The 24,820-nt window shown below is 44.7% G+C and overlaps 2 protein-coding genes and 1 long non-coding RNA gene across 4 annotated transcripts; all 3 read left to right on the forward strand.

Moving 5' to 3' along the window:
- Positions 1 to 351: 351 nt before the first annotated feature.
- Positions 352 to 1,420, forward strand: LOC105418827 (uncharacterized). Its single transcript, XR_965859.2, has 3 exons — positions 352 to 474; positions 836 to 866; positions 958 to 1,420. It is a non-coding gene; the product is annotated as an uncharacterized lncRNA (long non-coding RNA).
- A 3,152-nt stretch (positions 1,421 to 4,572) lies between these two features.
- LOC115249625 (probable ubiquitin carboxyl-terminal hydrolase 16) lies at positions 4,573 to 7,734 on the forward strand. The gene is made up of 14 exons (XM_029835571.1): positions 4,573 to 4,704; positions 4,789 to 4,881; positions 4,968 to 5,105; positions 5,192 to 5,284; positions 5,371 to 5,508; positions 5,674 to 5,852; positions 5,933 to 6,064; positions 6,147 to 6,270; positions 6,342 to 6,493; positions 6,588 to 6,681; positions 6,760 to 6,836; positions 6,934 to 7,051; positions 7,140 to 7,194; positions 7,278 to 7,734. The coding sequence occupies exons 2-14, from the start codon at positions 4,825 to 4,827 to the stop codon at positions 7,445 to 7,447; spliced, it is 1,527 nt and encodes a 508-aa protein (XP_029691431.1). The 5' UTR covers positions 4,573 to 4,704; positions 4,789 to 4,824; the 3' UTR covers positions 7,448 to 7,734.
- A 5,311-nt stretch (positions 7,735 to 13,045) lies between these two features.
- LOC115249624 (piggyBac transposable element-derived protein 3-like) lies at positions 13,046 to 20,785 on the forward strand. Of its 2 annotated transcripts, XM_029835570.1 has the most exons (10): positions 18,580 to 18,672; positions 18,759 to 18,821; positions 19,120 to 19,251; positions 19,334 to 19,457; positions 19,529 to 19,680; positions 19,774 to 19,867; positions 19,946 to 20,022; positions 20,120 to 20,237; positions 20,326 to 20,380; positions 20,461 to 20,785. In XM_029835570.1, the coding sequence occupies exons 1-10, from the start codon at positions 18,659 to 18,661 to the stop codon at positions 20,628 to 20,630; spliced, it is 999 nt and encodes a 332-aa protein (XP_029691430.1). In that variant the 5' UTR covers positions 18,580 to 18,658; the 3' UTR covers positions 20,631 to 20,785. The 2 variants fall into 2 exon arrangements, with proteins under 2 accessions (XP_029691429.1, XP_029691430.1); XM_029835569.1 differs by lacking the exons at positions 18,580 to 18,672; positions 18,759 to 18,821; positions 19,120 to 19,251; ... (5 more) ...; positions 20,326 to 20,380; positions 20,461 to 20,785 and adding exons at positions 13,046 to 13,283; positions 13,366 to 13,594; positions 13,677 to 14,075; positions 14,243 to 15,907.
- Positions 20,786 to 24,820: the final 4,035 nt, after the last annotated feature.

Below are 24,820 nucleotides of genomic sequence, written 5' to 3' on the forward strand. Positions count from 1 at the left end.
GACTAAACTAAAGAAATCCAAAAAAAGGGGCAAAGCCAACAAAAAACACTCCTACGACAAACCAGAAAAAAACTAAGACTGTGAAAGTACAAGAGTCGATACAGAATCAAGAAGGTAGCCATCCTTCAAGGAGGCTGGCTACCTTCTGAAGTGGCTGTTTGTGGTGCGCAGCTCACACTTCCTCTCATGACTCTGTTTCTCAGGGCAACGCACAAGTGGATGATGATGATCGCTCACCTCCTCCTCCTCCTCTCCTCTCCGCTCCGCTCCTCTCCTCTCCTTTCCTTTCCTTTCCTTTCCTTTCCTCTCCTCTCCTCTCCTCTCCTCTCCAACAGAAAATTGCCATGACAACCCTATTTCACTTTTTGGAGCTTCTCTGGCACCTGTGATGAATGTTGAAGGTAATCTGGTGAAGAAGGAGAGTTGGGGACCAATCGTGACACGCAAGATGAGGGGCGTTAAGAATCATATGAGGTAGATTAAGCTTACACATGACAAAATGTCTTGTTCAACTCCTCACAGGGGGGGAGGAAGGCCAACAGGAGAACTGGAACATTTTTATAGTTTTATATTTATATTCTATTTTTAATTTATTCTATTTTATTTCTTATTTTATTCTATTTTTATTATCTTTAATAGGTTTAATGGGGTGTAATGGTGGTGGGAAATTTTGTAGATGCTTGTAGATCTTTGGAGATGCTAATTTCCCTGGTGGACACCCCCTAAAGGGATCAATAAAGTACTCTTGAATCTTGAAATGATCCCAGAGCCTTAATGGCAACACTCAATATTTGTTCTTGATGTGTCCTGACTGACTTCACTGCTTTCTCCTTAGAATGGATGTGAAGGATGCTATAATGTTCCAAGTAGGTGACTATGATAAGCTTTACTCACACGCCAAATAAAGATCCAAAACAAGCACCTTTCTCATTTAGATTGTCAATTTTGTCTCGACAGAACACCCTAGGTGGGGATAACAAGCATCTTGGTCACTGATCAGAAGAGAGAGACTGGACCTATATGATGGAAATCTTTATATGAAGCCAAGATTCATATACTTGCAGCGTCCCAGGCTGAATTGCAAGCCTGTGCGGCTAGCCAAGAGTCAGCCGCTAAAGATCTTGACACATATGCAAGTTCTGGGGCTAAATGCACTCAGCTGGAAAGTCACAATGCTCAGCTTCACACCAAGGTACTTGACCTGGAGGCCCACAGAATCATGGGGACACAAGAAGGTGAAGGGAAAAAAAGAACCCATTGAATTTGTCCCCAGATGAATCATCTGCTTGGGAGTGAACATTTTCTGCACCCACTAAAATTGATAGGGCACAATGTTTACTCCAGCCGGAGACCTGCTGGAGCTGAGCCAGGAACCAGCATGGCCCACAGCCACCACATTCAGAGTGGCTTCTTCAACATGCCGAGCAACAGCACCTAGAATACAAAGGAATCAAGGCCTTGATTTTTCCCACAACGATTAAATTGAGTGTCCAAATCACGCACAAATTCCACATGAGTATGTGTATCCTGTTTTCGAACACTCCTAAAGCGCTGCCTATAAGCTTCAGGGACCAATTCGTATGCTCTCAACACCGCTGCCTTGACATGGTCATAGTTTCGGCCCTCTGATTTGGAAAGTGAGGCATAAGCTTCCTGTGCCTTGCCAGTCAGAACACACTGAAGAAGGAGGGTGCGATCATCATCAGACCAACCCCTGGTCTCTGCCACTCTCTCAAATAAGGGAAAAAAAAATATCTGGGTCCCTCTCTGTGAAGTTTGGAACCAAACGCAAATTAGCTAGTACATCAAAAGCACACTTCTCTGGAACAGAACCAATATTTACCAGCTTTCCTTCCTTTAACAGATCTAGTCGACATTGCTCTAGTTCAACCTTAGCCCTCTGTTTTCTGCCTCATGACTTCCATTTCCAATTCCCTATTCTGTTTAAAAGTTTCATGTTCAAATTGTAACGTCAGAAGTTCTTTTTGTTGCTCAAATGTTAAAGACTCCACCCTAACTGATGGTATAAACAAAGATTCTTTACTCAGCTCCTTAGTTACAAATATTTTATCTTCAATCAACTTTTCTTTCACAGCCACGCTTACTGTTTCTTTTAGCTTTTTATCTGTGATTTCAATTCCAAAGTGCTCAGCAATTTTCAAAAGTTGATCTTTGGTACATTGGTCAAACAACTCCTCAGTGGGAGACTGAATAAACACCTCCACCAAAGAAGCCATACTCAGTTGTACCTCCCCACACCCAAACAATTGTACCCTAGCCCCTCCAAACAAGAGTCATCAACCCCTCTACCATAGACTGGAAAAATCTTCCTAACTAAGCTCAACCCTAGTCTTCAGGCAGTTACCGGTGAGAGGCTTTTAATCACAGAACCCAGTGGGGCTGGAAAGTACCTGCTATGCAGCCACTTCCAGGAACCTCTGGACGTGAACCTGAGCATATAGCTCTACTCACTTTCACCACCACAGGTTCCCTACACAGAACCCATGGGATAAACCTACCAGGGGGTGAGACTCCAAAAACATCTACCCAGAGAAACTCACCGTCTTCTGAAAAACTTGAACACAAAAACTTATTCAAAACTAAGCACTGAGACCATCACCTAAAGTGTATTCCTCCCTCTAAATCAACGAGCCCCTATTTTGTCATGAACCAGCTCAGGGCTCAGACAAATTAGGGAGAACACACGTGATGGATTTTAGAAAAAAGGGAATTTATTGATTGATCATGGAAAACAACAAACCAAATCAGAACACCCAAGCAGACCCAGAGGGAGCCAAGCAAAAGACTGACTGCCAAGACTGTGGAGCATTTATAGCCCTCACAGCTAATCAGCCCAGGTGAGCTGGATCGCCACTTAGCAGCAGTTGGCCCACCCACTGCCTGCAGAAGGGAGGAGGCAACAAAGAGGCAGGCAGAGAAAACACAGCCAGGGTCGTCACAAGAGAGACCACAAAAAAGAGCAGGGAAGACCCCAAAACACTCTAACACTGGTAGGCAAGCGCTCCCTCCTTAAATAGGTGGCCTGATGGAAATTGCCGACAGGTGCGCCTGCCTACAGCGCCAGCTGTTGCCAATAATGACTCATCCACGCCCCCTGCAGGAAAAACCAAAGATAACCCGGAACCCTGGACCCCAACACAGCCAAGTCCTTGCCCGGAGCCATTTTTGCAAGTTTGGAGCTAAATGTGCTGAATGTGCGATGGTGAATGATTGAATGTCAGACTGATCCCTTTTGCTTGACTTTTTCTTTCCAATGAAGGTAATTAATTATTCATCAAGCGAAAGCCAGAGTTGATTTTGTACCATAATCACAAGCAGACATGGGCAGCGCATCACAAGCTCAAGGATGAAAATACAACTGGATTTGTGTAGACGTTTTTATTTTGGGACCCAGTTCGACACAAAACAGAATGTCAGCAAAATCTTGATTTAAAAGAATCTTATAAATTAATTAGAAGTTCTGCTCAGAGCCACGTCGCTGACTGGAGACTAGTTAGCTAAGCAGAAAACTGCCAATTAGAATCTCAAATCATTTCCAAATTGAGGTGTCCGAAATTAATAGTCCTCGACACACACACACACACGCCCACATACATGCCCTATACTATGTGTAAGTAAGTGTGGAAATAAGCAACTCAGTGGAGGTCTGTGCTAGCTCTAGGTCATTTATTATCACACATGCCACCACCTTGGTCACGTTTGGCCTTTCTGCATCTTGCGATGCACACTGCGATGATCAGAGTAATGTATTAGTCGTAATCAAAGCACAGGGATCGAAAGCAACAAAACAGTGCCATCAAAGGACAACTGTACAAAGCAACAAACAAAGGCTGAAATTCAACTTCATAAAGAGGGGGTATAAGGTTAGTCAGTCTCTCACAAACCAAGTAAACTGACGAACACATTTTGTTTCACTGCCAAAAGAATGCAGCCCATTGATAGCACAGCTGGCAATGCAGCCAAATCCAAGACCAAAAAGTCCAAGTTTCTGAACGAGGCTCTCCGGTGCTTTCTTTCATGTTTTTGTGTCACTGTGGAGGACTCAGATGAAGAAGATGATGAGCCTTTGGACCAACCAAGGCGGTACGACCAAACGTTCCTCAAAGTTAAACATATTGCCCTGAATTGTGACTGGAACATTCATGTGACAAAGGGAGAAGGGTTCTTCATCATACAGATCTTCTGTTTTCTTGGGTTTTGCATTAGCAGGGAGAAGCAGGCTGAAGAGCCTTTGACAATAGTCAGCCGGCCAGGCTCACCTTTAGGAGTCGCAGGACACCAGGTACATTTTTCTCTTTAGATAGAGAAAAATTAACACCAGTTCCTGATGTTTCACATGGACCCTGTCTCCTCTTCCAACAAACAGAGCCCAAAGTGTCCTGCAGGGGAAGGAGGAGAAGACACGTGTCCAGTAGACAGTCCCTGTTCCTCCACATCCAGCAGCGATGTTGAACAAGCTGTAAAAATGCTCTTTCTATTCTTAACATTGATTTATTTTTTACTTTGTTTTAAGAGATTGAGCTGATGTTGCTTTATTCTTAACAGAGCCTGGGGTCCACAGATGAAGAAGACCTCGAAATATATTTTTCCTGTGTCAGTGACACCGAACAGGAGGAGCAGGCTGAAGAGGCCTCGGCAAGAGCCCGCCAGCCAGGCTCACCTTTAGGTGTCACGGGTCACCAGGTACCTTTTTTTCTTTTGATAGAGAAAAATTAACACCAGTTCCCGATGTTTCAAATGGACCCTGTCTCCTCTTCCAACAAACAGAGCCCAAAGTGTCCTGCATTGGCCGGAGAAGTGGACATGTGTCCGGTGGGCAGCCTCTGTTCCTCCACATCCAACAGTGATGTTGAACAAGCTGTAAAAATGCTCTTTCTATTCTTAACATTGATGTATTTTTGACATTGTTTTACTAGATTGAGCTGATTTTGCTTTATTCTTAACAGAGCCTGGGGTCCACGGATGAAGAAGACCTCGAAATATATTTTTCCTGTGTCATTGACACCGAACAGGAGGAGCAGGCTGAAGAGCCCTCGGCAAGAGTCCACCAGCCAGGCTCACCTTTAGGTGTCACGGGTCACCAGGTACATTTTTCTCTTTGATAGAGAAAAATTAACACCAGTTCCCGATGTTTCACATGGACCCTGTCTCCTCTTCTTCAAACAAACAGAGCCCAAAGTGTCCTGCATTGGTCGGAGAAGTGGACACGTGTCCGGTGGACAGCCCCTGTTCCTCCGTATCCAGCAGTGATGTTGAACAAGCTGTAAAAATCCTATTTCTATTCTTAACATTGAGGGATTTTTGACTTTGTTTTACAAGATTGAGCTGATGTTGCTTTATTCTTAACAGAGCCTGGGGTCCACAGATGAAGAAGACCCAGAGATACATTCTTCCTGTGTCAGTGACACCAAACAGGAGGAGCAGGCCGAAGAGCCCTCGGCAAGAGTCCACCGGCCAGGCTCACCTTTGGGTGTTGCAGGTCACCAGGTACATTTTTACTAGATTGAGCAGATATTGCTTTATTCTTAACAGAGTCTGGGGTCTACAGATGAAGAAGACCCAGAGATATATTCGTCCCGTGTCAGTGGCACCCAGGTCACCAGGTACATTTTTAATAGATTGAGCTGATTTTGCTTTGCCTTTAACTAACAGAGCCTGGAGAAGAAGGATGAGGAAGACTCGCTTTCTTCACATCTGGCGGCTGTTATGGCTGTGACATCACAGCCTAGTGCTCCAAATAATAGATTCCTGGAGGCCTTAAACTATGTGGTCTCGAGAAGCAGAATAGAAAGTGGGAGAACCCTTACATCTGATGAACTGGCCTGTTATGGGTAAAAAAAATTGCACATCATCATCATCATCGTCATCATCATCAACAACAACACTTTGCTCTGTTTTTCTTGTGTTTCAGGCTCCCCAACCTGTCCCAGACCTGTTTTATGAACTCTGTTCTCCAGAGCCTCCTGACCCCCATGCCTTTTGTGAAGGAGCTCAAGAAACAGAGTCATCAGTGGCGTTCGCACCCAAAAGCTCTGCTTTTCAAGTACAGCACAAGCTCACGTGCCCCCATTATTCTATGGCATTAATGCAATGAATGAAAAACATCTGCTTTCTCCTTTTTCCAGGTTGCTCACAGATATAAACAACTGCTTCACTACAAAAAACAGCATGCAGAAGAAATCCACCCTCTTCACCTTCCTGCGCACCATTGCCCTGCATCATCCAGACTTTATAAAAGATGAGCAACAAGTAATCATTCTTTTATTTTCAAGAGCATCATCCTGATCTTTTCTGGACTAGACACTTTGGTCTGTCTGCAGGATGCCCACGAATTTTTGAACACCGTCCTGGAACAGCTCAGCTCCGTCTCTACAGAGCTCAGGTCAATGGCAACTGACAAAGAGCAGAGCTACACCTGCCCTGTGGAGGCTCACATCAGCTTCCAGATGTTGAGCACCATGCTGTGCCACAGGTGGGAATATACCTGGAAACCTTCTGCTCCTGCATAGGTGTTGTACTTGTTTAGTTGAATCCTTAGTTATTTTAATCCTCTCTTGAATTCACAGTTGTGGCCATAAATCTGAAAATATGGAGGAGTGTTTGAACCTGTCCGTGGCGCCTGAGGACACCATCATGCAAGGAATACAGCTGTACCTGAAAGTAAGGGACACATGTTTGGTGTTCATGTGTGAATGATGGAGGAGCTGTTGAACCTCACGACTGTTGTTGATTCTACAGGAGCAACTGCTGGATTACAAATGTGACTGTGGCGCCTCCCAGACGACAGAGCAGAGATCCTTCTTCACTCTGCCAAAGTGAGAACCAGCCATCTCAGCATCCTCACATCTGCTGCCTTCTAAAGGCCCTAACTGTCTCTACATCTCCTCTTCCCTCCCCTTTTCTTCTCGATAGTGTGCTGATCATCCACCTATTGAGATTTAAGTGGTCCTACTTTGCTGCGCAAAAAATTCACAAAGCCACATGTTTATCCAGGGAGCTGCTGCTCCATACAAATCAGAGCAGTGAGAAGGTAAACCCTTGATAAACCTTGAAGCAGTCATCAGTCTGAAATGGCTCAAAGAGTGGAGCTAATGGCTTGTTCTTTTTATTTTCTGTAGACAAAATATACTCTGAAGAGCATCGTCAACCATTTGGGGAGTTGCACTACCAGCGGTCAGTGTTTAGCTGTCAGTACTGTGTTGAAAACCAATGTTCTCCTCGTTTGACCACTAACAAAGCAGTTCCTTCCTTCACAGGCCATTACATTTGTGACGGAGTTTATCGAAACGCAAGCCAAGGGGATGGGAATGCCTGCTGGGTGACATATGATGACGACATTGTCAAAGAAACGACTTTTAACCATGTGTGCCAGCAGCGGCAGAAAACAGCGTATTTACTCTATTATGAGAAGATGGAGAAGGTTTAGAATCAGGACAAGAAATATGACTAAATATGTTGTTTGTTAGAACTGGTTGTCTCAAGACCCGAGAGCAGGCAACACGCAATGGGGAATAGTGTCCTGAAAGCGCCTTTATTCGAAACACAAGGTGCACAAGGTTCTGCTCGGTCATTCAGAGAATCTCTCGATCGGTCCTCCGGGACGCACCGGTAGCTCCAGCGCGGATCCAATGCGGACCATTAGTTCGCCGAGCAGTTCATATCTGCAAGTAGGGGTGGAGACCTCGACCGAGTGACAACGTTAGCAAGTTACCATGAGGAGAAGAAAACACTCTTGGCAGACGGGCGCTCTGTCTCTAAATGGAACGGTTGATGGAAAGGTGCGTCCGCCTGCAGCGCCAGCTGTGGATGATGATCGGCTCCTCCACGCCCCCCTGCAGGGAGAAACAAGCCACAAGTGACCCGGAACCCTGGAACCCAACAGTTTATTATTAAATAGGATAATGCATCTAAATGTCAGACCGATGTAAAGAAGGCATGCATGTTTGAACCAATCTGAACCAATAACTGTGTGTTCAAATATTGTAATCTATTTCTTTAGATCCATTTTCGGTGCTCTTATGATTGTCATATTTTTATCGATAATTATTATTAAATAGAGTTATGAACTCAATGTATTGTATTTTGACAGTTCCTATTCCAAGGGTTAATAATGGTAACTATGTCTCTCTGACTATGTAGCTTCTTTCTTTCTTAAATTTAAAATAATGAATAATTTTTTGTGATTTTTGGTTATCACAATTTTGACAGTATTCACTCAGATTTCTAATGGTAACGTATTGCGTCACTTCCTGTCTTCTCAATCGTTCGTTAGTTGCATTGTGCACGGGGTGTTGTATTCACTTAATATTGAACACTTTGTGTGTTGTATTCACTTTAATTAAAATTTGAACACTTGGGACATTCTAGTCACCTGATAACAACAGTGAGAAATAACCTATATTAAACAAATACAGGGCTCCACCGATTATCAGCGTTAGCATGGCCTCACCGTCTGTTTCACCCGGTGTCTTTGTCTGTTCAGCGTGTGAAATGTTTAGTTACTGCTCTGCCTCCTTTAGTGAAGGGAATAGGTGCAGAAAGTGGAGTTTATTTACGGCTATGGAGGCGAGACTTAGCGAGCTTGAGACGCGGTTCCTCAGTTAGCTGGAGTTGCGTCAGGTAGCCAGGAGAAGCTAGCTGCTGCGGAGCCGCCTAGCGTAGATTCAGCTAGCGGCCCCCCGGCAGCAGCCGGCTAGCCAGGGCGGCTGGGTGACGGTTCGTAGGAAGCGTAGCCCAAACCAAAGGCCCACAGTGCCCCACCACCCGCTTCCCGTGGCTACCGCTTTTCCCCACTCGGCGACACACCCGCTGAGAAACCGACCCTGGTAATTGGCGACCCTGTTTTGCGCTACGTGAAGCCGACTCCAGCCACCATAGTTAAGAGCATTCCGGGGCCAGAGCGGGCGACATAGAAGCCAATTTATGGCTGCTGGCGAGACGTAAACGTAAATTTGGTAAAGTTATTATTCACGTCGGAGCCAACGACACCCGGCTTCGTCAGTCGGAGGTCACCAAAATGAACAGAGTCGGTGTGTAACTACGCTAAAACGATGTGGGACTCCGTAGCATTCTCTGGTCCCCTCCCCAATCTGGCCAGCGATGAGATGTTTAGCCGCATGTCGTCGCTCCGTCGCTGGCTGTCACGGTGGTGCCCCGAAAACCAGGTGGCCTTTCTAGACAGTTGGAGCACTTTTGGGGAAAACCTGGTCTGATTAGGAGAGACGGTGTCCATCCCACACGAGATGGTGCCTCTCTCATTTCTAGTAATTTGGCTAATTTTATTAGACCCAAAGTGACCTGACAATCCAGGGTCCAGACCAGGATGCAGAGTTGTAGTCTTACACACCTCTCTGCTGCTTCCTTAGAACCCTCATCCACCAACAATAACATATTTAACACTATAGAGGTAGTCTCTGTTCCACGGTTAAAAGTTCACCAAGCACAGAGCAGGGGAGCGGTCAATCCCCAAAATCTTATTAAAATTAATACCAAAGCACAAGTTGGAGAAACTAATATCACAATTAAGTGTGGACTGTTAAATATTAGATCTCTTTTGTGTAAATCCCTGTTAGTGCACGACCTGATAGAGGATCATCACATTGATTTATTTTGTCTTACTGAGACCTGGCTTCAGGAGGAGTATGTTAGCTTAAATGAATCTACTCCTCCTACCCATCTTATTTATCATATTCCACGTGTTACTGGTCAAGGAGGGGAAGTGGCAGCAATCTATCACTCCAAGTTATAATTAATCCCAGACCAAAACATAGCTTCAGTTCATTTGAAAGCCTGACTCTTGGCATCACTCATCTGAACTGGAGGACAGAAAAGCCACTTCTGTTTGTGGTTGTATATCGGCCCCCTGCTGGGCCACATTCAGAGTTCCTGTCTGAGTTCTCTGACTTCTTATCTGACTTGGTCCTTAGAACAGACAAAGTCATTATCATTGGAGACTTTAATATCCATGTAGACATAAATGACAGCTTTAGAAATGGCTTCATTTCATTACTTGAGTCAGTTGGTTTCCTCCAGCAGATAAACCAACCAACTCATAACTTTAACCACACCCTAGATCTAGTTCTGACTTATGGTGTTGAGGTAGAACATGTGTCAGTGTTCCCTCAGAACCCACTCCTGTCAGATCATTCTTTGATCACTTTTACATTTATGATTAAGGATTCTTCTATGCTCAGAACGCAGTCTGACTATAGCAGATGTCTCTCAGATAATGCTGTAGCTAAGTTTAAGGAAGTGATCCCTGTGCTGATCCCAGGACCACCGTGTGTTTCCCCAGGGATCAATCATTATAATCTTAGCCCTGCTGAGGTTGACTCTATTGCTGAAGGTGCAACAACCTCACTGAGAATCACGCTTGATTCTGTTGCCCCCCCTGATAAAGAAAATAGTAACTCAGAGGAGGTGTGCCCCCTGGTATAATTCACATATCAGGACCCTCAAGCAGAAAGTGTGAAGACTGGAAAGGAAGTGGCATTCTTGTAAAATAGACAGCTATCATGTAGCCTGGAAAGACTGTCTATTAGTTTACAAAAAGGCCCTCCGTAAGGCTAGAACAGCTTATTTTTCTTCTTTAATTGAGGAAAATAAGAGCAACCACAGGTTTCTTTTCAGCACTGTGGCCACATTAACCAAGAGTCACAGTGTTTTAGATCCACGTATCCCTTCTTCCCTTAGTGGTGAAGACTTCATGAGCTTCTTCACTGATAACGTTCTAGCTATCAGAGAAAAAGTTAACCACGCCATCCCAACAACTGGACCATCACCAGATGTGCTGACTGTGGGAACATACAGGTTCTCCAACGAGCCCTTAAACTCCTTCAGCTCTATATATTTTTCTGAGGCGTCATCGCTAATTCAGAAATCCAAATCCACCACGTGTCCTTTAGATCCCATCCCAACACACCTGTTGAAGGATGTTTTACCAATGATAGGCAGTTCTATCCTGGACCAGATTAATGGTTCTTTAGTGACAGGTTATGGAACCCAACCCTACAAGGTGGCAGTGATTAAGCCGTTGCTTAAAAAACCATCACTGGATCCTGACGTATTAGCAAATTATAGGCCGATATCCAACCATCCTTTTATCTCTAAAGTTCTAGAGAAGGTGGTGGTGACTCAGTTACTGGAGCACCTGCAGAGCAACAGCCTGTTTGAGATGTTTCAGTCAGGCTTTAGAGCTCATCACAGCACAGAAACAGCACTTCTTAAAGTTACTAATGATCTTCTCATAGCTTCAGATCATGGACTGGTCTTGATGCTGGTTCTGCTGGACCTCAGTGCTGATTTTGATCCAGTTGATCACAGCATCCTGTTACAGAGACTGGATCATGTGATTGGGATTAAAGGGACAGCACTAGACTGGTTTAGATCATATTTATCTGATAGATACCAGTTTGCTCATGTCCATGGTGTTCCCTCCTCATACAGTAGGGTTAGCCATGGAGTTCCTCAAGGTTCTGTACTTGGACCAATCCTCTTCACCTTGTACATGCTTCCCTTAGGGAACTTTATTCGGCAGCATGGGATAAATTTTCATTGTTATGCTGATGACACTCAGCTTTATTTATCCATTAAAACCAGAGGAGACAGAGAAGTTAGTGAAGCTCTAGACCTGTCTTAAAGACATAAAGTCGTGGATGTCTTCAAATTTTCTCTTCCTTAACTCAGGAAAAACTGGGGTCATGGTGTTTGGTCCTGAACCTCTAAGGGATAGATTAGATCACATGATTACTCTAGATGGTATCTCATTAACATCTAGTCTCTCTGTGAGGAATCGAGGAGTAACTTTTGATCAAAATCTCTCCTTCAACTCACACATTAAATTAGTCTCTAGAAGTGCCTTTTTTCACCTGAGGAACATCTCAAAGATCAGGAAGCTACTGACGTGGCCTGATACTGAAAAGTTAATTCATGCTTTTGTTACTTCCAGGCTGGACTATTGTAATTCTTTATTATCAGGGTGTCCAAGCAACTTCTTCGGAGGCCTCCAGTTGATCCAAAATACTGCAGCCAGAGTTCTGACAGGTATTGACAAAAGAGATCACATAACTCCTGTAATGGCGTCGCTTCATTGGCTGCCCATTAAATTTAGAATCATTTTTAAACCCTTCTTCTGACCTACAAGGTCTTCAGAGGCCTTGCTCCATCCTACCTGGAGGAGCTAGTGATACCTTATCAGCCCAATAGACCGCTCCGCTCTCAGAGTGCTGGTCTACTTGTGGTTCCCAGAGTTTCTAGGAGTAGAATGGGGGGCCGAGCATTTAGCTACCAGGCCCCCCTGCTATGGAACCAGCTCCCTGTCCAGGCCCCCCTGCTATGGAACCAGCTCCCTGTCCAGGCCCCCCTGCTATGGAACCAGCTCCCTGTCCAGGTACGGGAGGCTGACTCCATTGCTAGTTTTAAGATCAGACATAAAACCTACCTCTTTGAAAAGATTATTGTTGTTAATTTTGTAGTTCCAATTACTATCATAGATAGAAAAATGATCATACTTAGGGGGTCGTCTAATCGTTAGGTCACATTCTAGCTATGCTGTTATAGGCCGAGGCTGCCGGGGTCCGGAAACATGATCACCTTACAGGCCTCTGTCACCCCACTGGGCCATGGTTTCCTCTCCTCTCCTCTCCTTTCCTCTCCTTTCCTCCTCCTCATCAAGCAGACTAGTTATGCTGATTCCTGTGTAGTTTTTCTGCTCCCCCACCCCCTCTATTCATTTACAGGTATTGCCGCCTTCGGAGCTGCATGATGACCTCCGGCCCCGCTGAGCCGTTGTATAGTGTATTTTTGTGTGTGTTTCTGTGCTCTGTGCCTCTCCTCTCTCCTCTCCTTCTCCTTCTCCTCTTCCCCCTCCTTCTCCCTCTCCTCTCCTCTCCTTCTCCTCTTCTCTCCTCTCCTTCTCCCTCTCCTCTCTCTCTTCCCAGCCGGCCATCAGCAGGAGGGTCCCCCTACATGAGCCTGGTCCTGCTCACGGTTTCTTCCTGTTAAAGGGGAGTTTTTCCTTGCCACTGTTGCTTGTCTGGGGTCAGGCCCTGGGATTCTGGAAAGCGCCTAAAAACAATTTTGATTGTATAAGACGCTATATAACACTTTGCTCTGTTTTTCTTGTGTTTCAGGCTCCCCAACCTGTCCCAGACCTGCTATATGAACTCTGTTCTCCAGAGCCTCCTGACCCCCATGCCTTTTGTGAAGGAGCTCAACAAACAGAGTCAACAGTGGCTTTCGCACCCAAAAGCTCTGCTTTTCAAGTACAGCACAAGCTCACGTGCCCCCATTATTCTATGGCATTAATGCAATGAATGAAAAACATCTGCTTTCTCCTTTTTCCAGGTTGCTCACAGATATAAACAACTGCTTCACTACAAAAAACAGCATGCAGAAGAAATCCACCCTCTTTAAATTCCTGCGCACCATTGCATTGCATCATCCAGAATTTAGAAATGATGCCCAACAAGTAATCATTCTTTTATTTTCAAGAGCATCATCCTGATCTTTTCTGGACTAGACACTTTGGTCTGTCTGAGCATCGTCAACCATTTGGGGAGTTGCACTACCAGCGGTCAGTGTTTAGCTGTCAGTATTGCATTGAAAACCAATGTTCTCCTTGTTTGACCACTAACAAACAGTTCCTTCCTTCACAGGCCATTACATTTGTGATGGAGTTTATCGAAACGCAAGCCAAGGGGATGGGAATGCCTGCTGGATGACATATGATGACGACATTGTCACAGAAACAAATTTTAACCACGTGTGCCAGCAGCGGCAGAAAACAGCATATTTACTCTATTATGAGAAGATGGAGAAGGTTTAGAATCAGGACAAGAAATATGACTAAATATGTCGTTTGTTAGAACTGGTTGTCTCAGGACCCGAGAGCAGGCAACACACAGCGGGGAATAGTGTCCTAAAAGCGCCTTTATTCGAAAGCACTCCCAGGAGTAGCTGCCGAACTCGGCATGAGGCTGATGGCTCGAATGATGGCCCAGAAGAGCCAACAACAGGACCAAGCCCTAATCCCAAGCAGGGACAATCTTATAAAGGTAATAATAATAATGGTTCTTATTTTGGCATGCCTTGAAGGCAAATCATAAAATTTCATATAAATGTTCACTCAGATTCAATTATGTTATGCACTAATACACCTCAGTGAATTGCTTGTGTGAGTCACTTCGCAATAAGCACAATTTGTATTTTGATTCTTGTGCAGGACGTGGAATGCGCTGGAGGGCAGCTCCATTTATGCCCAACCTCCTGGATTTCACCAATGAGGATGAAACGGAGCATGAACGGAATGGCTGGACTCCACTGAACTATGTGGAGCAGTACATCGATCACAATTTGATCAAAAACATAGCTGACTGCACCAACGCTATGTCACTGAGTAGGAGTGGGGACCTACTCAGAACATCAATGGATGAGGTGTACCATTTTTTTGGTGCCTGTATCCTGATGTCCTGTCTCCCGTACCCCAAAATACGGATGTACTGGTCCAGGTCCATCAGCGTCAGTCCCATAACAGAAAGATTCACGCGGGACAGATTTTTCAGGCTGAGGCAATCATTAAAAGTCCTGATTGACGATGATGTGCCAGAAGACCTCAGGAAGCGGGACAAATTTTGGAAGGTGCGACCTTTCGTCAATAGGATTTTGCAAGGCTGCAGGTCTCAGGCTCGGCCTGAATCTGTATCCATTGACGAACAAATGATTCCCTTCACAGGAGCCTGTCCATGTAGGCAGTATTTGCCCATGAAGCCGAACCCTGTGGGCATTAAGAACTTTGTTTGTGCCACAACGGATGGCATTGTGCTGGACTTCGACCTCTATCAAGGTTCAGCTGCTTTGCGTGAGCAGGTCGAAGAACCAGAGGGTCTGGGTTTGGGGAGTTTAGTCATGGCTCGTCTGTGTCAAACTCTGCATCGTGGCACAAAAGTTTATTGTGACCGGCTCTTCACCAGCATCCAAGGTGCGGAGCAAATGCTGAGGAAGGAGCTGTACCTTACCGGTACAGTAATGAAGAACCGGGTCACTGCAGCGGTGCAGAAGTTACCCACAGACAAAGCCATGCAAACTTCCGGAAGAGGAACTTCCAGAGAAGTTTCGAGTGAAGACGGACAGCTGTGTATTGTTAAGTGGTTTGACAACAAACCCGTTTTAATGATCTCAGCTGTCCATGGGACACAGCCTGAGGATACCTGCCAGCGCTGGGATAAAAAACAAAAAAAATATGTGTCTGTCTCCCGACCATGTATTGTTCGGGAGTACAATATGAAAATGGGTGGAGTTGACCTGATCGACCGCATGATCAGCTATTATCGCATGAGCAGCCGTACAAAAAAATGGACAATTAGGATGCTCATGCACTTCACAGATCTGGCTCTAGCCAACAGCTGGCTACTGTATAGGAAAGATCTGAAAACGTGTGGTGCACCAAGGAAGAGCATCATGCAGTTCCTGGAGTTCCGCATGGACGTGGCCAGGACCTTCTTGGCCCAGCATCACAGCCAAGAAGAGGATGCAGACTCTCCAGGGCTGTCAGATGATGACTCTTCCGAAAGTAAAAAACACCCAGTGCTGGCAGTTCCCCATGTGTCCGTCCGCAGGAGGGCGAATGCACATCTCCCAGAGATGCTAAATTTGAAGAATGCTGCACGGTGCAGAGCAGCAGGCTGCACAGGGAGAACCCGGGTGCGTTGTGTGACCTGCAAGGTGTTCCTGTGTGTACAAACTGAGCGCAACTGTTTTTTAGAATTTCATAAGTAGCTATGTTTGTATGTGTTAATGTGTTATTATTGTCATTGTTGTTCAAAAAATGTTCAAAACTATGTAAATATGTGTTATTAATAATGTGTTATTATTGTAATTACAGTATAACTTGTTCAGAAAATGTTCAAAACTATGTAAATATGTGTTATTAATAATGTTATTATTGTAATTACAGTATAACTTGTTCAAAAAATGTTCAAAATTATGTAAATATGTGTTATTAATAATGTGTTATTATTGTAATTAAAGTATAACTTGTTCAAAACATGTTCAAAACTATGTAAGTAAAGAGTTTTTCATTCTATTACACAAAAACTGTATTATTGATTTTATTGTGCTTTATGGTGATTCAGACCCAGTGTCCACATATGTGGACAACATTTTCTCTAAAACTACATCATGTAAAAAGATGATTCTTAGTTTTTATACTTATTGGGTTCCAATAAGTCCAAATAGCAAAGAGAAATAAAAATTGCATATCAAAACAAGAGCGTGGGTCCTAAATGTCAGACTGATGTAAAGAAGGCACGCATGTTTGAACCAATCTGAACCAATAATTGTGTATTCAAATATTGTAATATATTTCTTTAGATCCATTTTCGGTGCTCTTATGATTGTCATACTTTTATTGATAATTATCATTAAATAGAGTTATGAACTCAATGTATTGTATTTTGACAGTTCCTATTCCAAGGGTTAATAATGGTAACTATGTCTCTCTGACTATGTAGCTTCTTTCTTTTTTTAAATTTAAAATAATGAATAATTATTTGGGATTTTTGTTTATCACAATTTTGACAGACTGATATTTCAGTTTTATGTATGTGATACAAGTCAGGCAAATATTGGATGAAACAAACACTGAAGGTACAATTCAGCTTTTACTCCAATCTTACAAGATATTTTGATACTTTAGTCTTTTAAAGGAAAAAGTCAACTACCTTACTGGGTTTCTTCAAGTGCATAAGAAAAACCGGACTTGTTAATAGTTCCTCCGTGGCAGTGTATTGGGAAGGCTAACCTTGCTGAGTTGAAGGGTTTCCAAGTCTTGGGTTGGCCTTGTGAATGTATGAAGAGCAGCTGGCTGAGGTGGAGAGAAGGGACAGAAATTTAAAGTTGACCCACAGATGGACGATGTGTCATTTTGTCCCAAAACGTCCACTTTGACCACTCAACAAAACGTAGGTGACACCTGCGACGGGTTATAAACAGTCCAAGGAGGGGCTCAAAGCACAATGGAAGCAGGCAGGGAGCAGACAAACAGAGTCAGACTAAAGGTCATTATTGGGAAATCAGCCCGGGAAGGAGTGCCGGAAATTCGTATTTAAGGCAACAACAATCTGGCAGCAAGTTTGTGTACTTCTGTAACTTAAATTCCAATTACAATCAATCAATCAATCAATTTTTATTTATATAGCGTCTTTTACAATCAAAACTGTTTCTAGGCGCTTTACAGAATCCCAGGGCCTGACCCCAAACAAGTGGCAAGGAAAAACTCCCCTTTAACAGGAAGAAACCTTGAGCAGGACCAGGCTCATGTAGGGGGACCCTCCTGCTAATGGCCGGCTGGGTAGAAAGAGAGGAGAAGGGTGAGGAGAGGAGAGGAGAGAATAGGCATAGATCATAGAGAATACATACAGAAATACATAATATTAAGTAAATTATGCTGCCGGTAGGTACGTGGAATTTGATGAGTAAGGGAGAGCAAGAGGTCTACTAAATGGCCTTGCTTATGGAGCAGATTGAGATGCTTGCTTTCCTCGGGCCACCTTTAGCTGCCAGTGTTTTGCTGTTCCTAGGAGACTTTCAGTCTGGGGCTAGCGATAGCAGCTTTAGGACAGCTGCTGAGGATGTGCTCCAGAGTTCCTCTTCCTTTGACATCATAGACAAGCTGAATGAGGAATTCGATGCAATGTCATGGCCCTCCTTGACAGAAAAAGATATTTATGGATCCTTGGATTCCCTCGCCTACCTCGCTTTGGTCACCGTGAACTCCTCAGGAGTGTGAGCTAGTGCTTGTACTGTAGAGGCACATGCTGCTTAATCTATGAGGTATAGCCAACCAATGCCGAAGGTGGGTGCTGACTGTCCTCTCACGTCCTTCAGAAGTGGAAATTGGAAATTGTAATACTAGCATTGGCCACAGAATCCTGGGCAAGACACCATGTTGGTGTAATCTTGCCTTGATTTTTCCAAAGACTTACGTGTGGGCTGAAGTCAGCAGATCGTTGGCCTCCCTGATGGAAGGGGCACCCTTTAGGGAGCAGTAAAAGGTTTTTCCTGAGGCTCTTCATGCATTTCTCTGTGGCTGATGGAAAATGGGTACCACCGAGAGAGAATGTTTGTGGGACATTCTGAGGTAGTTATGTTTCACATGGACCCTGTCTCCTCTTCCAACAAACAGAGCCCAAAGTGTCCTGCAGGGGAAGGAGGAGAAGACACGTGTCCAGTAGACAGTCCCTGTTCCTCCACATCCAGCAGCGACATTGAACAAGCTATAAAAATGCTTCTTCTAAACTTAACATTGATATATTTTTGACTTTGTTTAACGTGATTGAGCTGATGTTGCTTTATTCTTAACGGAGCCTGGGGTCTACAGATGAAGAAGACCCAGAGATACATTCTTCCTGTGTCAGTGACACCGAACAGGAGGAGCTGGCTGAAGAGCCCTCGGCAAGAGTCCACCAGCCAGGCTCACCAGGTACATTTTTCTCTTGTGATAGAGAAAATTTAACACCAGTTCCCGATGTTTCACATGGACCCTGTCTACTCTTCCAACAGAGACCAAAGTGTCCTGCATTGGCCGGAGAAGTGGACACGTGTCTGGTGGACAGCCCCTGTTCCTCCACATTCAGCAGTGATGTCGAACAAGCTGTAAAAATGCTCTTTCTATAATTAACATTGATGTATTTTTGACTTTGTTTTTCTAGATTGAGCTGATTTTGCTTTATTCTTAACAGAGCCTGGGGTCCACAGATGAAGAAGACCCAGAGATATATTCGTCCTGTGTCAGTGGCACCCAGGTCACCAGGTACATTTTTAATAGATTGAGCTGATTTTGCTTTGCCTTTAACTAACAGAGCCTGGAGGAGAAGAATGAGGAAGACTCGCTTTCTTCACATCTGGCGGCTGTTTTGGCTGTGACGTCACAGCCTAGTGCTACAAAGAATAGATTCCTGGAGGCCTTAAACTATGTGGTCTCGAGAAGCAGAATAGAAAGTGGGAGAACCCTTACATCTGATGAACTGGCCTGTTATGGGTAATAAATTTTGCATATCATCATCAACAACAACACTTTGCTCAGTTTTTCTTGTGTTTCAGGCTCCCCAACCTGTCCCAGACCTGCTATATGAACTCTGTTCTCCAGAGCCTCCTGACCCCCATGCCTTTTGTGAAGGAGCCCAACAAACAGAGTCAACAGTGGCTTTCGCACCCAAAAGCTCTGCTTTTCAAGTACAACACAAGCTCACGTGCCCCCATTATTCTATGGCATTAATGCAATGAATGAAAAACATCTGCTTTCTCCTTTCTCCAGGTTGCTCAGTGACATCAACAATGGCTTCGCGACTAAAAACAGAATGCAAGAGAAGTCCACCCTCTTTAAATTCCTGCGGACCATTGCCCTGCATCATCCAGAATTTAGAAATGATGCCCAACAAGTAATCATTCTTTTATTTTCAAGAGCATCATCCTGATCTTTTCTGGACTAGACACTTTGGTCTGTCTGCAGGATGCCCACGAATTTTTGAACACCATCCTGGAACAGCTGAGCTCCATCTCTGCAGAGATCAGGTCATTGGCAAATGAGAAACAGCAGAGCTACACCTGCCCTGTGGAGGCTCACATCAGCTTCCAGATGTTGAGCACCATGCTGTGCCACAGGTGGGAATATACCTGGAAACCTTCTGCTCCTGCATCGGTGTTGAACTTGTTTAGTTGAATCCTTAGTTACTTGAATCCTCTCTTGAATTACAGTTGTGGCCATGAACGTGAAAATATGGAGGAGTGTTTGAACCTGTCCGTGGCGCCTGAGGACACCATCATGCAAGGAATACAGCTGTACCTGAAAGTAAGGGACACATGTTTGGTGTTCATGTGTGAATGATGGAGGAGCTGTTGAACCTCACAACTGTTGTTGATTCTGCAGGAGCAACTGCTGGATTACCAATGTCACTGTGGCGCCTCCCAGACGACAGAGCAAAGATCCTTCTTCACTCTGCCAAAGTGAGAACCAGCCATCTCAGCATCCTCACATCTGCTGCCTTCTAAAGGCCCTAACTGTCTCTACATCTCCTCTTCCCTCCCCTTTTCTTCTCGATAGTGTGCTGATCATCCACCTATTGAGATTTAAGTGGTCCTACTTTGCTGCGCAAAAAATACACAAAGCCACGTGTTTATCCAGGGAGCTGCTACTCCATACAAATCAGAGCAGTGAGAAGGTAAACCCTTGATAAACCTTTAAGCAGTCATCAATCTGAAATGGCTCAAAGAGTGGAGCTAATGGCTTGTTCTTTTTATTTTCTGTAGACAAAATATACTCTGAGGAGCATCTTCAACTATTTGGGGAGTTGCACTACCAGCGGTCAGTGTTTCGCTGTCAGTACTGTGTTGAAAACCAACCTTCTAGTTTGACCACTAACAAAGCAGTTCCTTCCTTCACAGGCCATTACATTTGTGACGGAGTTTATCGAAACGCAAGCCAAGGGGATGGGAATGCCTGCTGGGTGACATACGATGACGACGTTGTCACAGAAACAAATTTTAACCATGTGTGCCAGCAGCTGCAGAAAACAGCATATTTACTCTATTATGAGAAGATGGAGAAGGATTAGAATCAGGACAAGAAATATGACTAAATATGTCGTTTGTTAGAACTGGTTGTCTCAGGACCCAAAAGCAGGCAACCCACAGTGGGGAAAAATGAACTAAAAGTGCCTTTATTCAAAACACAAGGTTCACAAAGTCTGGGTGTGGTAGAAGTCATGGAGGAGGCCGTCGTCAAGGATGAATCGGCTGCAGCTTTCACCATCCGCTCCACCTCAGAGGGCCCCACGAAGCGAGGAGCCAGCTTCTGAGACGCAGGAGTGCAGCACGGACTTGCCTCCACACCCTCCTGCAACGGCGCATGCTGGCCTGTACCGAGGGTACCGCTACTTCGTCCTCCTGGATCTCAAATAACAGAGGCTGGTACCCCAGGGATGCCATGAAGGGAGACAGTCCGGTGGACGCTGGGACCACGGCACTCCACGGCAGGTGGGTGATTGACCCCCGGGTGGCAGGTCAACTTTGAGGCGTGGGCCCATTGCAGGACATCAGACCGCACCGCCTCCAGGACGAACAGCTGGTTCGGTGGACCTCCACCAGGATCCGGGGCATCCCCCTCCACCACAAACTGCCAACTGGGGTCGAGTTGCGCGAGGATGGGCGACAACGAGAACAGGCTCTTCAGCCTGCTGAAAGCGGCTTCGGCCTCGGGAGTCCAGCTGAAAACCTGTAGAGTGGAAGTGAGTCTGGTGAGTGGGGCAGCCACCTTGCTGTAGTCCCGGATGAAGCGGCGGTAGAAGTTAGCAAAGCCCAGGAACTGTTGCAGCTGCTTCCAGGAAGAGGGAGTCGGCCACTGCATGACTGCCTTTACCCCGGCCGTATTCGGGGAAAGCTGTCCCCGCACCACCACGAACTCCAGAAAGGAGATGGTGGTGTGGAACTCGCACTTCTCGGCCTTCACAAAAAGACGGTTCTCCAGGAGCCGTCGGAGGATGAAATGGACATGCAGAACGTGTTGTTTCCGAAACCACACCCTCGTTCCCTACTCACTAGTCACTACATGGGGAACATGGATTGAGTGAACTACGTAGCACACTCAATTTAAAGTTAGTATTCAGACAACGGTGTCATTTACGGCGCATGTAAAGTGACGTCATGGTGTCGCATAATAATTACGAACCGGTCGCCGGGGAAAGTGGCCAGGTCCATTTAATTATTTTAACCCATCAGAAATACATTCAGCGGTCATTTTATGAAAATGCAATATTTTACCCTATAATCAACTTTATATAATAAAATAAAATATTAATGTCAATAACAATACAATAATAATTACTTATTACCTAAAATAATTAGTGTCCCTTGACATTTTCAAGCCAAGACGTGATGGTACATTCTCAAGTCATATTCCGCTGTAGTGAAAACATTTAATCAAGCAATTTTTCATCAAAAAATGGATCCAGAGCTACTTTTCATCTTTGTAAATATTCTTTTCCTGAGTTTCTGTCGCCTGGTGAGGAACAGACGATTCCGAAGAACAATTTTAAGTGAGGGGCGGGGGGGATCAGTGATTGATTGATTTGATTTTTTTTTTACACATTTATTTTGTAATATTTTAAGATGATCATATTCACAATGGAACCAGACACGGAACAGAAGGGGAGGGGGGGACACTAGGGAAAACTCCCAACATTGTGCCTCTTTCCAGGCTTTTGGGAGAGCCTCGTCTCGTCTTGTCTTCTTAACTGCTTTATCCCTTTCAAGGCCCTATATGAGCATTTGGCACCTTGCTCAAGGGTACCTCAGCAGTTCTCTGAAGGTGTTCTGGCACCTTCCCCTACCACCAGAACACTGCAATGGGGCTCGGATAGAGAACCCTCTGCTTCTCAGCCCAGTTCCCAACAGAGTAAGCTACCAACACCCACATTGCTTTTGGGAGAACTTTCCCAAAGAAAAATACCCAAAGAAATTTATTTTCAAGCTGATTTTTCTACGCTGTCAAGGTCAAGCAAAGTATAGATGTTGGGCAAACTCTGCATGATCAGCTGAATTAATTCCATAAAGATGGTTTCTACATCCCTGTCAGAATCTTCCTATTACTCTCACATTTGCCCAAAAGAGAATTAAACCTAGGCCATAAAATGGTTATGCCAGCAATCCATTCTATAACAGAAGAAATCTAATGGACAATTAGGGTTAGGATTAGGGTTAAGTTTAGGGTTAGGGTTAGGGGTCAGGGTTAGGGTTAGGGTTAGGGGGTTAGGGTTAGAGTCAAGGTTAGGGTTAGGGGGTTAGGATTAAGGTTAGGGTTAGGGGGTTAGGGTTTAGGGTTAGTGGTCAGGCCAAAGTTTGCTCATCACTTCTTCTGCTTGCCCTGCTGCACCAGATACATCAAAGAAAACACATTGGTGGAGAAAGCTAATGTCCTCTAAAAGCAAAAAGGTTCAGGAAGATTCAACAGTAAACTCAAAAAAGAGGTAAGAGAAGAATGGCTAAAAGAAAGTGTTGTGTGTTGTGGGGCTAAATGCACTCAGCTGGAAAGTCACAATGCTCAGCTTCACACCAAGGTACTTGACCTGGAGGCCCACAAAATCATGGGGACACAAGAAGGTGAAGGGGAAAAAAAGAACCCATTGAATTTGTCCCCAGACGTATCACCTGCTTGGGAGTGAACATTTTCTGCACCCACTAAAATTGATTGGACGCAATGATTACTCCAGCCGGAGACCCGCTGGAGCTGAGCCGGGAACCAGCATGGCCCACATCCACCACATTCAGAGTGGCTTCTTCGACGTGTCGAGAAAGCACCTAGAATACGAAGGAATCAACACACCTCAACACACACACACACATGCCCACATACATGCCCTATACTATGTGTAAGCCACACTGTGTGGGTAAATAAGCAACTCAGTGGAGGTCTGTGCTAGCTGTAGGTCATTTATTATCACACATGCCACCACCTTGGTCCTGTTTGGCCTTTCTGCATCTTGCGATGCACACTGCGATGATCAGAGTAATGTATTAGTCGTAATCAAAGCACAGGGATCGAAAGTAACAAAACAGTGCCATCAAAGGACGACTGTACAAAGCAATAAACAACAGCTGAAATTCAACTTCATAAAGAGGGGGTATAAGGTTAGTCAGTCTCTCACAAACCAAGTAAACTGACAAACACATTTTGTTTCACTGCCAAAAGAATGCAGCCCATTGATAGCGCAGTTGGCTATGCAGCCAAATCCAAGACCAAAAAGTCCAAGTTTTTGAACGAGGCTCTCCGGTGCTTTCTTTTATGTTTTTGTGTCACTGTGGAGGACTCAGATGAAGAAGATGATGAGCCTTTGGACCAACCAAGGCGGTACGACCAAACGTTCCTCAAAGTTAAACATATTGCCCTGAATTGTGACTGAAACATTCATGTGACAAATGGAGAAGGGTTCTTCATCATGCAGATCTTCTGTTTTCCTGGGTTTTGCATTAGCAGGGAGCAGCAGGCTGAAGAGCCCCTGATAATAGTCGGCCGGCCAGGCTCACCTTTAGGTGTCGCAGGTCACCAGGTACATTTTTCTCTTTTGAAATTGAAAAATTAACACCGGTTCCTGATGGTTCACATGGACCCTGTCTCTTCTTCCAACAAACAGAGCCCAAAGTGTCCTGCAGGGGAAGGAGGAGAGGAGAGGTGTCCAGTGGACAGTCCCTGTTCCTCCACATCCAGCAGCGACGTTGAACAAGCTGTAAAAATGCTCCTTCTAAACTTAACATTGATGTATTTTTGGCTTTGTTTTACTCGATTGAGCTGATGTTGCTTCTTCTTTAACTAACAGAGCCTGGAGAGCAAGGATGAGGAAGAGTCAGAGACGCTTTCTTCAGAGCAAAGCAGTTTATTTATGAGCTCCTTAGAATCTGCAGAAGATGCAGCTGAGCAACCCGTAAGAGGAAAGCACAATGGAAATATGGACATTAGTGTGCTGTAATGACCACTTTACTGCTATTTTTACAACAGATTTCAACAAGTTCCAGTGATGAGGAAGAAGAGAACCCATCCTCATTTAGCAAAAGGGTTTCAGACATCCTGGCTGTAAGAATCAGCAAAATTCTGACTGTTTTAAAGGACTATCCATCAGGTTTATTTGACTGGACAGTCTTTCCTTCAATGTTTGTTTTATATTTCCCCTTTCCTTTTACCGAACAGAACATCTTTGATGAAGATCAGTCAGAGATATCCTTATGTGTAAGTCTTTTATTTTGTAACGCCTTT

Source organism: Takifugu rubripes, chromosome 4, assembly GCF_901000725.2.
Source record: "Takifugu rubripes chromosome 4, fTakRub1.2, whole genome shotgun sequence".
NCBI classification, from domain to species: domain Eukaryota; kingdom Metazoa; phylum Chordata; class Actinopteri; order Tetraodontiformes; family Tetraodontidae; genus Takifugu; species Takifugu rubripes.

What these genes read in the sequence shown, in the direction of transcription:
- LOC115249624 (XM_029835569.1), top strand. Translation starts at nt 14,251, where the DNA reads ATGCGCTGGAGGGCAGCTCCATTTATGCCCAACCTCCTGGATTTCACC.
- LOC115249625 (XM_029835571.1), top strand. Translation starts at nt 4,825, where the DNA reads ATGTGTCCGGTGGGCAGCCTCTGTTCCTCCACATCCAACAGTGATGTT. An exon ending in TAGGTGTCACGGGTCACCAG is followed by an intron (nt 5,106 to 5,191) that starts GTACATTTTTCT and finishes TCAAACAAACAG; the next exon opens with AGCCCAAAGTGTCCTGCATT. An exon ending in GATGAACTGGCCTGTTATGG is followed by an intron (nt 5,853 to 5,932) that starts GTAAAAAAAATT and finishes CTTGTGTTTCAG; the next exon opens with GCTCCCCAACCTGTCCCAGA.